Source organism: Notolabrus celidotus, chromosome 17 (genome assembly GCF_009762535.1).
Source record: "Notolabrus celidotus isolate fNotCel1 chromosome 17, fNotCel1.pri, whole genome shotgun sequence".
NCBI lineage: Eukaryota > Metazoa > Chordata > Actinopteri > Labriformes > Labridae > Notolabrus > Notolabrus celidotus.
The window spans coordinates 8,805,086-8,817,892 of NC_048288.1; the positions used below are offsets into that span (position 1 = coordinate 8,805,086).

Below are 12,807 nucleotides of genomic sequence, written 5' to 3' on the forward strand. Positions count from 1 at the left end.
ACTATGACATGTAGTCTCTGCAACATGTCCCGAGCCTCCCTCAGGACATCACAACAAGGTGCTAAAACTACATCAGCTTTATCTTATGTAAAGAGCCAGCAGCTTGAGTCTGAGCTCCCTGTGGACTGTGGAGAACCTCATTCTGTCTGACCTGCACCTGAAATCTTAAAAACTCTTCTCTCGTCTTTTGGAGATATGAAGGCGCGTGTGTGCTTCAGCTCGAGGACTTCTGCTGTTCTGCTTAACCTCGTGTTTCTCACAAGGACATTTTCATGCAAACTTTTCAAGAGAAGAACTTCACAAACAAAGCAGATTTAAAACGACAGACAGAAACAGTTTTTTGGTGTTTCGTCTCCCCTGGTGTCTCGTGTTTTTGCAGTTTGCAGGACGATGGGATGAGGCTAGAAAGTGAGAGGTTAGAAGATTGGATGGTTCTAAATTTGGTTAATGGATGCAGGCTTTTTAATAACCAATTCATTCTCAATCAGCTCCTTAATAAGCACCTGGCCAGTGTGAAGATTCACAGTTGGGATTATGAGTTTGGCAGAATGGCAGGTTTTTTATGACGTAGTGAGGAAACTAACTCAAAAGTTCAAGATTTAATTCCATTTGTTGACTTTTGTGCATGATTAGAGTCAGAAAGGAAGAATTAATTTCCTCCAGGGAGTTAATTAAAATGTCGATACACTTGTGACTCCAGATATCCAGACTGTGATGTTCAAATTTTTTTTTTACTATTCATTTTCATGTAAAGATTTAATAATCATAATAACAATAACAAAAACAATAATAATAATAATAATAATAATAATAATAATAATAATTATAACTCTATTTAAAGAGCATTTTTCAAAAGACAGATTACAAAGTGTTTTACATGGGCAGCAAAATAAAACAAGCAGGTCATAAAATCGCAGAAGGCAAGACAAATAAATAAAACATATTTTAAGACATCAAATCCCCTCAAAGAACTCTAAAGGAATATAATTATTTTTAAATATATATATTTAAACGGTTAAACTCAAGTAGGATCAAATGAAATCCAGGTAAAACCAGGAGAGACTCTGTGATAAAAGTTTCAAGAAGGGATTTAAAGGAGATCACTGACTCAGCAGACCTGATCCTGAATGCTTACCTCTGATAGTTCATTAAAGAGCAGTAAGATGTTAGCTGTCACAGGGACACACGCACCCCTCTGTTGAATATATTTTAAAGGTATAAAATAATCTCCAAAATGCTGTGTTCTTATGCTTTGGCAGTTTCCTGCACTGTGATTAAGATGCATGAAACCCTGCTCTATAGTTTAACTTCAGATGTATCATGACAGTGGGTTTAAAAATAAATAAAGTGGAATATCTCATCAGCAAATTCTCACCAGATCACAGCATTCATTTTCACATATCCAGAAATGACGCGGGGTGTGAATGTAGAAAGTCCTCTTATATGTTTTGTGCACTTGAACATACATCTATGCAAAGCTGTTAAGCTGACATCTTATGGTATGAGTCATGATTAGGGACATTGTCTCAAGAGTTGCCATGACAGCAAGCATCTGCTGTGCTGCTGTGGCTGCGAGTGAAAACCCTGTGAGGTCTTAGCTGGGAGATTGTTCCGCACCGCCTTTCCTCTGACAGGAATCAACATCTGGGTTTTATCTCTGACAACATGCAAACATAACATACAGAGATCCAGCAGTCTCAGTCTGCCTGGTGACAGTAACGTACTTACAGTTTGATCACATGACTCCCGAGTGACAGGATGAGAGGGAGACTGCATCATATCAACCCAATCACATGGAAAAGGGCCTCGAGCTGAGAACATAAAGGGCATGTTTGCCCTTGTTGTGATGAAGAGGACATGAAGGCTGGATGTACAGAGCTCCGTTTGTTTTTTGCTCGCAGCAGAGACGCACATGATCATCATACTCGCAGCGCATTGTTCAGTGAAGTTGCTGTCAGCTATATCATTTCCTGGACTGGGTCTCTGGCTCCATAACGGCAGCGTCTGTGCGTTTATGTATTGTTTACTTCTGCAGTGTTGCGTGACACAAGGATAGTTATCAGATGTAATAAGTGAAGGTTGAATGAGCGTTGGAGGATGTAAATGTGTGTCTTTATATCAGAGACATTTAAAGGTTGGCTTAACTTATCTCTGTTATCATCACACGGTTTATTGGGGTTACAGTCGCAGGTTCTTCTATCTGATCTTAATCACAGCTTTTCAGTAATGGTTCTTCTTTTTCAGTTCAGTTTGTGTGGGAGTGAGAGCTAAATTAAGAGCCCGATTGTGTGTTAATTACAGCGCCGCAGTAATGAAGATCTCTGTCTTGTCTTGTTTCCTCTCTTCAGATCTCCCTAAGGCAGCGCTGAGGATCCTCAGCAACATGACCTTCCTGTTTGTCAGCCTGTCCTACACGGCAGAGTGTGCCATCGTCACTGCCTTCATCACCTTCATTCCCAAATTTATCGAGTCGCAGTTCGGCATCCCCGCCTCAAACGCCAGCATTTACACCGGTGAGTGAACTATCCCACACAAGTTTTTGTTTTGGCTTCTGAGTCATTCCAATGATCCTGGTGAGTCGCCATGAAGGATGTGTAGGAGCCGATAATGAGGGGTTCATGACAATGTGTTCTGAGTAAATCTAAACCTACTGACTGACACAAAGCCTGTTTGAAGAAGCACAACACAGCGCTGTCCTATCAGTGTCTGATCTACTAAACAACTTGAAAACAAAAAGAACAACACTTTATGAAATGCACCAGCGTCGTGCTCCGGGAGAGGCTTTTAACAATCATTCAAACTCTTCTCTTGCAAACACTCTCAGCTCTGCTTTCTTTCTGTTAACTGTAGCTTTAAGCGATTTTACACCAAGATTCTGCAACAGTGCCGCAACAAAGCAGTCGATACACAGATTTCATCTTCAAGAAACTGAACCAAACAATGACGTCATGTTGCGTTTCATGCTGCCTGAGATATACTTGTGTCTGTTACTACCTTCTGTTACGGGGGGAAATGGAGGAGGACCCATGTGCAGAAAAATAAAGATTTTAGGAATAAAGAACAAAAGGTACAAACAAAACGTACTAAAATGTAATGTAAAGAAACAGTGAACAAAAGGAAGACTTACAATGATCCAACCCAGGACAGGGGAAACAGGAACTAAATACACAGAGTAATTAACACAGGTGTGAACACAGGGCAAACTAATCAGGTCAATCAAAACAAGAGGGAAACATGCAAGGGCAGGAAGTGAAACTTAACTGGACACACAGGGATCAAGAACTACAAAATAAAACAGGAAACACATCAGACCAGACTAAAAAACATGGATCACTAATAACACAAGGAAGACACAGGGTACAGAAAACAGACAGGGAGGAAACAAGGCATGAAACTCAAGGAAAAAAAACAAAACTAAAGATCAACTCATGACACCTTCACTTCTGTTTTAAAGGTGGAATAACTTTGCCTCACTATCCCGCCCCCGTTCATGTTACACAGATTAGTTTGCTTCACCTTTATGTAACCAGGAAGTCCCTCTTGAGATTAAAAATCTCTCCTACAAGAGAGACCTAGCCAAGGTCACAGTCTTACACAGTCACAAACATGACAAATTACACCATAACTCAACACAGAAGAATCAGTCTACAGTTTTTAAATATATTCAAATACACAGAAAAACATCCACACACCTCTGTCACCACATTCTTTATGATAGTCTTACATTTGTTCAGTGATATTAAAGTGTGCAATCTTTGCTCTTTCCCATGTCCAAGGTGCGCTTCAGGAAAAGGCAGTTTTTCTCAGATCTGTCAAAACCTTTTTAGCCTGCTCCCCCAAAAACAAGGTGTCAAAGACTCACAACCCCCTCTGTCCCTCATGGAGGTCAAATGTTGCTCACAGCTGCAAACAAGCGCTAATAGACCGATACAAAAACAGACATCAGAACAAAACTTAACACAACATCCAAACAAGCGTAGTATTTTATAGAGATTTTAAAAAGGCTAGAATACAAGTCCTCTTCATGTTTGGACTGTAGCAGTGAAAGGGCTGTTTAATATGCAGACACACACAGAGGTGAGTCTGTGTGCTTCTGTGAGCTTCGTCATGGCTTTAAGGCTAAAATAACGGTCTGCAGAAAACTAGCCTACCTACATTCACATTTGGCTGTGTTGAACTTCATGAGCTGAACCTGCTGCTACTGATGCTTTTATTCATTCATTGTTCATTAACCCTAACCTCCAGGAGTCACTAAGGCAACAAGTCAAAAAGCTAATGAAACACTTTCATTTGTAGGGTTTTATTTCAAATCCTTTTTTTGTCTGGACTTAAAAAATCTCCACTTTGGGAGCCACTGAATTAGAGGATGGTAACTGGTACCAAGTAGAGCTGGTGTAGAGAAGGGTACCAAGGTCAGATGGAGGATTTCCCTGTATGGCTTTATAAATAAAGATACCTGTGTAATTGTGTATGAATGCTAACAATGTCCAACCCAACAGTACTACCTTTAACAGGCTGTTTAAAATGGCTGTAAAATACCTAAACAGGCTTTGTAAAATGTAAATTGTGTATAATCTTGAATGTGCCTCCTTTTTCTTCACCAGTCGTCAGTTTATGGCAGCTAGGAACGACACCAAACGTAGCTATATTAAATCTAAAATGTGGTTTGTTAAACTTTTTTGCCGCACATTGTCGAAACATTAATGATTAATGGTCTCTCTGATTCATCACGTCATCCTTCAGAGCAAACATGGTCAGAAAATCTCAGCCAGTTTTGAGAAGCTTTGGTGTGATTTTCCAGAAATTTAAAGTGACTTCAGAATCAAGGTCAGTAAATGTGTGTTTATTTGCGTGGAATGATTACGCAGCAACAAAGATGTTAATTGAGCTGTCCCTGAAAATATCTGCAACCACACAAAGTATTGAATCAATGATGCAAAACCGCCCAGAGCCAACAGTAGATTAAAACGTATCACAGTGTGCTGCAGCATTTATACAAATTATTGATCCCATCTCTTATTGAGCAGCAAGAAAATGATACAAAGAGGCAAACATGATAATAATGTGAGAGTTAAAATTTAAAACAAGCGGGTTCATTTTTAATATATACACACTCAGCTGTTTGTGCATAGTTTTTATTCTTTTTAATATATGTTTGATTTTTTTGACATTAAAGCATTATCATACGTACATTACATGAGCATAGAGACATAGTCGTATTACAAACTCAAAGGTCATATCAATTGACATCCGTTAAGATGACAAGCAGAGTACAGAATAAATAGATAAACAAATAAATATATAAATAAACAAAAATGGAGAAATGAAAGGAAAAAGGAAGAAAAAATTCACGAATTCAATAAAAGGAGAAAAAAAGACAGCAGGTGCTTTTTATTCGAGAAATTGCCATATCTGGAAACACTTGAAGAGGTCTGCTTGCCGTAGGTTTACATTGTGTTTTTGTTCTCTGGTTTCTCTTTGTTCCCTGATCACACACTCGAGGGTGAACAACACATCCACATGTACCATGCGCACCTTTGTTCTGTACCAGTGTGAGCTCACATGTGCTCTCACCTCTCCGTGAATCACTCAGCGCTGTGACTCACCGAGTCTTGCCGACTTTCATTCAGTGATGAGCTTTCATTACATCCACGGCTGTAACACACGGGTCTCTGTGGACTGTGGGAGACACGTTATTCATAAACTGATCATGCTCACACACACGGCTCTGCCTGTAACTTCTCCAACAAACACGGAGGATGAACAAAGAAAAAGACTCGTCCTCAAGTCGTTTCTGAGCCGGAGCTGCTCATAATATGGATTTAGGATTATTAATTCAGCACGGTGTGGAGTTCTACCTTTCAATGAGGAAAGGTGTGTGTGTTTCCTGCTACCTGACATATGGTCATCTCTAGACACACAAACACACACCCACACACACAATGCCATTGCCTCATCTCATCTGCCTGTTGCCAGGATACAAGGGGTAAGGGCAAACGGGTGGTGCGGTTGTCATAGCTACCCGAACGCTGCCAAGCTGCTAGGATGTGATGATGGGTGGAGAAAGGAGAAGGAGGAAGAGGAAGACAGTGAGTCCTTCCTCAGACAGATGGACTGACCGTGTGTGACGTTTTCCTGATGACTCTTATTGAGGAGTGAGCCGAGGAGCAGACGTCTGCCTCCTCATGTTCATTAGAGATTAAAGCTCTCTGTTTGTGGGGGGTTTGGCGCCCCCTATGGACAGAGAATAGCCCTTACATCATGAATGGATGCGTGAGTTCGCAACTCATTCATCGCTCTACACGATATATTCGCCTCTTCACGAGAGTTGAAAAATTCTGCCGCTCAAATATACAGGAATTAAGCAAATGTCAGCGTCTGGTATTAACTCAACACAAGTGACTACCTAAAGCTAATCATGTTTTAAAAGGTCTTTGCCATGGAAAACAGAGCAACGATCAACAAGCAAAGCCTTTTGAGAAGAGGCTCAGCGAGGCTTGGTACAAACACACACACAAACAAATTTAGTGTAATGCCAAAGTGTAATTGAGTGTGTTAAAATTTGCTAATAAGCAATAAACACACAGCTTACACATGATCGACTGTCACAGCTTCTTGTGTTGGTTTGAGGCTGAGTGAAATGAAAGTTATGGAAAGTTCCACAGCTCTTGCTCCGGTGCTTGTTTTCTGTTGACATTCCTCCTCTACTCTGCTCATCTGGAGCACACAGCGCTGCAGGAGCTGGGTTTGTCAACAGAGCTGTCAATCATGATGTTATCATTAGCATCAGCATCAAATAGCTATTGGAATCTAAACCTCTCAAGTAAATTGAACCCTTGACATAAATCAGCTTGAACCGACTGAAATTACTTAAACCAGAATCAGTTTTGAGCTTTATGACCTATACCACAGCCAGTCTTCAGGGGGAGCTCCAAAACCTGTAGCTTTACTTTTTGAGAGCGTTCGCGTCGTCCAGCTCTTAGACTCTCATACACAGGAAGTAAAAATTGAGACTTTCTTTTTAAACTTTGAGCTTAAAATTCGAACGAAATTAAACCTGCTGGTTTCTGACTAATGATGAAAAAATGTTTGAGTTATTCTTAAAAAAGTCTTTAGTAGGGGCGCCGTTGGCCTAGCGGTTTAACCGCATGCCCCATATCCAGACTATAGTTCTCAATGCAGCGGTCGCAGGTTCGACTCCCAGCTTCAACCATTTGTTGTATGTCTTCCCCCAGCTCTATGCTCCCCACACTACCTTTCTTTCTTGAGCTCTCCTGTCAATAAAGTCGAAAATCCCCCAAAATATGACTCACTATAAAAATCGAACTATTAAAAAAAGACATTTTAGTGTTGTTTTATTCTTCCTGTAGGACACTTGGTGAGTGTCTGGACTACAGACAATGCTTTCTTTAACTTTATGTTGTTTCATAAGACACCCGGTCCGTACTAGTCTGCAATTACTAGTTATTAATGTGCACAAACCTGCATTTATAAAAAAATAGACGTTGAATGTGTTTGAATGAGCACCAGTAACAACAGTGGTGGAGAAGCCCTTTATAGCATTGTGGTACGGCACTGACAGGCTGCAGATCTGCAGGAAGTGAAGCATGAAACACAAACAAACCCAGAAACTAAACATGTCACAATACAATAAATGAAAGTGTAGAAAATGACTACCTTGATGAGTGTGTGTCGTGCCCGGTTAAAGAGCTGCTGCAGCTACATGCTCATTAGATGTTTGTACAGAAATAGCACAGTAACATATCTGACACACCTCCCTCAGCTGCAGCGTCCTCCTGCTGCTGTTTCTGCTCTCTGCCCGTTTGCTGGATTGTTTGGTGGCTCAACCACTTTCTTCCATACAAGCTGCAGAGGACTAACATGTAAGCACAGTTTGTCCAGCTATCTAAGCTGCTCTGATTAATGAGCGGTGTGAAAGGTTAGTGGTAAAAGTCATACACGTGAATATTGATCCAATAACACAGAAACACTAAGTCATGTTCATGCCAGCATAGAAGTTAATCCAGATAAGATATATGTAAATCATTTATGTAGAACCAAACGCTAACACAGTGTGTGTGTGAGTGTGAGTGTGAGAGAGAGAGAGAGAGAGAGAGAGAGAGAGAGAGTGCATGTGCAGTATGTCACTGTGATATGATATGTGCTTTGCCTGTGTACATGTATAATCCTGCAGAAAGCTCCAGGTTTGAGCACAGAAACATGCACTTATGGGATCATATTTTATCACCACTGTCTGTCGCTCGGCTCTCACTGAGCGTGCTCAAAGACTTTCTCCTTCTCTTGGTGTTGGACGCTTACACACACGCATTCATACAGAAAAGAGATGACATCTCCCTGCACTTCTGATCCTCTTTCTGTGACGACCCTCCGCCCCCGCTGCCTGACCCCATCATGCTCATTACCCGCTGGCAAGTGCGTACGGTGAGGCTAGAGGGCCGCCATGTGCAGCCTTCCCGGGCTTTAACTCCTGCACTGTGACTCTTTTCCATCGTGTGGTAGCCAGCTTCTCCTATCTTCATGCTGTCAATTAGACCAGCTCTAGTGGAGAGGGAGCACGTGTCACAGCCTGAACTGACTCACTGTTAGCCTGTAGTGAAGCCTAGTCACACAAATTCACAGAAACATTCCCTCCTCCTTTTTTTGATTGAAGATATTCTTGCTTCAGGGTCACATTCAGATAAATGTTTCTTCTTTTAGGAACTATGCTCAACGAGACATCATACAGACTTGTGTAAAAGCATCAAATGTTAGTGTGTTCTCCATGTTAGTGTGCCTGATTTGAAACACTGAAGATCAAAGTCTTATTCCATGAAGTCAGTCACGCTCCTTTGTAATTAATTCAGTGTTGACATTTTTCATGACACTGATTTGCTGCTCTATTTCTGCTTCTTCTGTTTGCAACACTTCTTAATTCATCGACTAACACACCCCTCCTCCTCTCTCTGATCTCTCTCTCAGGTGTGATCATCGTACCCAGTGCCGGGGTGGGCATCGTGTTGGGCGGATACATCATCAAGAAGCTGAAGCTCGGCGCCAGAGAGTCCGCCAAACTGGCCATGATCTGCAGCGGCGTGTCTCTGCTCTGCTTCTCAACTCTCTTCATTGTGGGCTGCGAGAGCATCAACTTAGGAGGCATCAACATACCCTACACCACCGGGTAAGAACACACAACTGTTAGCTCTTTGTCCCAATCTCCACACTCACACACCTTCAGGCGTGTTCCTGGTGAGTGTGTGTGTGAGCGCTCAGAGTTGTCCCACTGAGTGGGTGAGGGACCTGATGTAGACTTTACACACAAATAACACACTTTTTAAACGTCTGCATTTCTGCAGTCTCTCCTGAGGGACTTATTAAAGTAGAACTCAGTTTGAACACAAAAAAGAAACGTAAACAAAGCAAGCTTGGCTATGACGGGAAAACTGCAGAATAAGCTGATCTGGAAATGACAAGATTCTTCTCAAGATAATTAACTTATTCCACATTTTACCACCTTCTCATGTCCTTAAAAGTCAGTGAGGGTTTGGTTCTTCTTCTTTAGGGTGGAGATTGGAGAGATTAGGATTTTGCCAGTATGTTTTTGGGTTGATTCTCCATCCTTCCTTCTCTCCAACCTGTGTTGTTCTCTGCATGTCTCTGAAGAAGGACGGTGTTTCCATTCACTGATCAAAGTTTACAATTATGATCTTCCTGTCTCCTCTGGCAGCTTAGTTTCAAAATTCTACTTTTCTGTTTGTCCATGAAACCGAAACTTCACCGTAGACTCAATGATACACTCATTGAATCCGGATCAGAGAATCCTCAGGAGAGAGATTTGTAAAGAGTTAAAGTGATGAAGACCATCTCTCTGATTAATCTCTGATCTTTTATTGTGAAGCACTTCATGACATCTGCTCTTGAAAGATGCTACTGAAATACACTTTACTTACTTGCTTATTTCAGATCCATCCTTTTCACTAAAAACAGCAAAATCTCAGACACATCCAGAGTGAATTTTCATGACTTCATCTAGTCTTCATTTGATATTCTATCAGTTCTAGACGGTGGCATAATCCACAGCAGTGGACGGCCTCTCATTGCTTTTGGTGTTCTTCTTACTGTTGTTAGAGGGGTCTGCTGACATGAGCGGTGTTCTCTGGTATTATAATAACTGACTACAGATGGGCAGATTAATGACATTTACAAATAACCAGCATCAACCGATGTCTGCGCTCACGAGGCTGATTGAAAAGAAATAAACAAATACAGTAAAGTCTTCAGACTCTGCAGGTAGCCTTGACAGCAGGTGTCAGCAGGTGTAATTTAAAACAGTTACCTGCTGGTGTTCAATATAAAATCTGTTATTTATGTCAGAAGCAATATTAAACTTCATTATTCTATACCACATCAGTCCTGTTCTGAAATCTTTAAGCCATAATCTAAAAAAGCTGCCTGAAGCTGGCTCAGATAAACGTGTTTAACAGATTATAATGTGCATGGATTAATGGATGCTACTGTTATCAAACAGTTGTGTTTTATCAGATGCAAAACAACAACAACAATGTGATATCAGCATTATATATCAGCCATTGTCCGACATCAGCTGTAGAAGCACTGACATCTGTCCTCCGCCGACGATCACCTTTATTTACAGATCACTTTTAAACATCCAAGTTACTTAGCTCTGCACAAATACATCACAATAAAACAGGCAGGTCATTCAAGCATCAGAAAATATAAAGATGAATAAATAATAAACATTTCATAAGAACTGACTCAGCCGACCTGGTCTCCTCACGCAGGTCCGTCACATCCCTCCTGATGTTGCTGCTGTGTCTCACGGGCACACCTTTGTTGTAGTGATTATTTAGGTGATGCATTCTTTGAATATTGTCTGTGTATAAATATTCTCTCTCTCGGGCCACACTTATGGTGTCATTGTCTGGGAAACACAGATGGATGTAAGCTGCCTGGCTGGCGGAGGCGGTAATTGGAGTTGCACATGAAGTTATTATTTCCAAACTCAACACACGCTGGAGGAGGATGTGTGGCTGGGCTGCTGTCATCGCTCCCATCATCCTCATGTGTTGTGGCGTTGTGTTTGACTGTGAATGACTAATTAGCAACACTGGCATCTGCTCTCGTGGCTCCAGTGAATCACTATGCCACCTCTATTTCTGAACCTGCAGCTCGAGGAGGCATCAGCAGCCGAGCTAACAAACCGTCATCCGATGTGTCAGGCCCCGCGGACAGAAATACTGAGGACGTCTGTTAGCACTTACACACGGTTACAACACACACACACACACATGCACACACACACACACACACACACACACACACACACACACACACACACACACACACACACACACGCACACGTGCACGCGCACACACACAGAGGCATTGAGGTACCATGCAGGGAGTGACCTTGGAGGAAACACCTCTACTGTATTTTATAACTCCTGTCATCACGTCAGAGCTTTTCGTTCTGCAGATTAATTGAACATTTTCAGCTTTTTAATTAAAAAACGTATGTAAGTTATTTCTGCAGGAAGTGTTAGAGGGGAATATAAACACACAACAGACTCTTGTGGGCTGTATAAGCACCAACTTCATCCGTCATCCTAAACGGATCACACACAGGTGAAGCTCTCTGAAATGTACCTTTCACATACCTCCGTTAATCAGAGTGATTATTTGCCAAACAGTTGGCGTGCCCTTTAAAGCCTCTGAGCTGACCCATTAATAACGCAAGTCTTTGTCTGAGCCGCTGTTTATAGAGAGGTCAACAAGACGTGTGAGCCGGCGGGGCTCCTCATTATGAACCGCACTGCTCACTGCTCACTGGTGGCACCCACATGAGGAATGTTCAGCCCAAACCCACCCTTTGTGTCACCCGTCTAGACCTTGCTGTCCCCCCGCAGACATGCTGGAGACTCTTTGACAAAAAAGGGACTTGACAGTCTCAAATATTCTGAATATTCTCAGAGCTGAGCGTTACATCGTGTCATGTGATATCCCTGAAAACTTGCCGAATCGTCTTCAGTCGAAGCTGCGGCTGAATTCAAGCCGCTCATGAGATCTCATTTTTGTTTTGTGTTAAGTGTCTGCAGAGCTCCATCACATTAAGCTCTCCTGGCTCTGTGTTGGGGCTTTAATGCGGAGCTGCCAGCACACAGAGACACAACATCTGGAGGGTTCAGAGAGGGACAGGCTTTAGTCTGGGGTAAAAAGAAGGACATGTTCAATCAGTGCAGCGAGTTTGCAAATCCAACAACACACGCACTCACACACACACACATACACAGTGTCCCTCTTTGTCCCTCAGGGTGTCTGGAATGTGACACTGTTATGTCAGGACAGGCCTAAATGTGCCTCCCCTGTTACAAACAGGATGAAAAGTGGATCACTGAAACTGTTCTGTGAAACATGATGCTCTGATTTCTTCTATTTCCCGTCCTACACAGTTGTTTTTTAAAGTTTCTATCCTTTGAAAAACCTCTGTGGTTGACACAGTTGTTGAAACAAATGATCACAGTTCAGAAGGAGATGTCCTGTCACTGTTGGTTTTGCGTGTCCCCGACTGTTCCGCAGGGCTCACAGCGAAGCCTCGCAGAGAAAACCCTCGACTCGCTCCACTGCTCCAACGCAAAGCCCTGTTTGGCTTACAGCGACCGTTCCCACACTGCCAGGCAACCGGCTGGAGGTGTTACTTCCTCATCCCCCCTTCATCTCTGTCCTTCTATCATCACATCACAAACGCAGGGAAGGCGGGATTAAAGTTAATTAAAGGGATTATGGGCAGCA

The 12,807-nt window shown here is 42.1% G+C and overlaps 1 protein-coding gene across 1 annotated transcript in view; it reads left to right on the plus strand.

Annotated features, from left to right (window-relative positions):
- Positions 1 to 12,807, plus strand: part of LOC117829062 (solute carrier organic anion transporter family member 5A1) — a 51,138-nt gene that overhangs the window by 30,266 nt on the left and 8,065 nt on the right. The window contains 2 exon segments of the mRNA XM_034706597.1: positions 2,349 to 2,513; positions 8,980 to 9,178. Coding sequence (XP_034562488.1) covers positions 2,349 to 2,513; positions 8,980 to 9,178 — 364 coding nt within the window.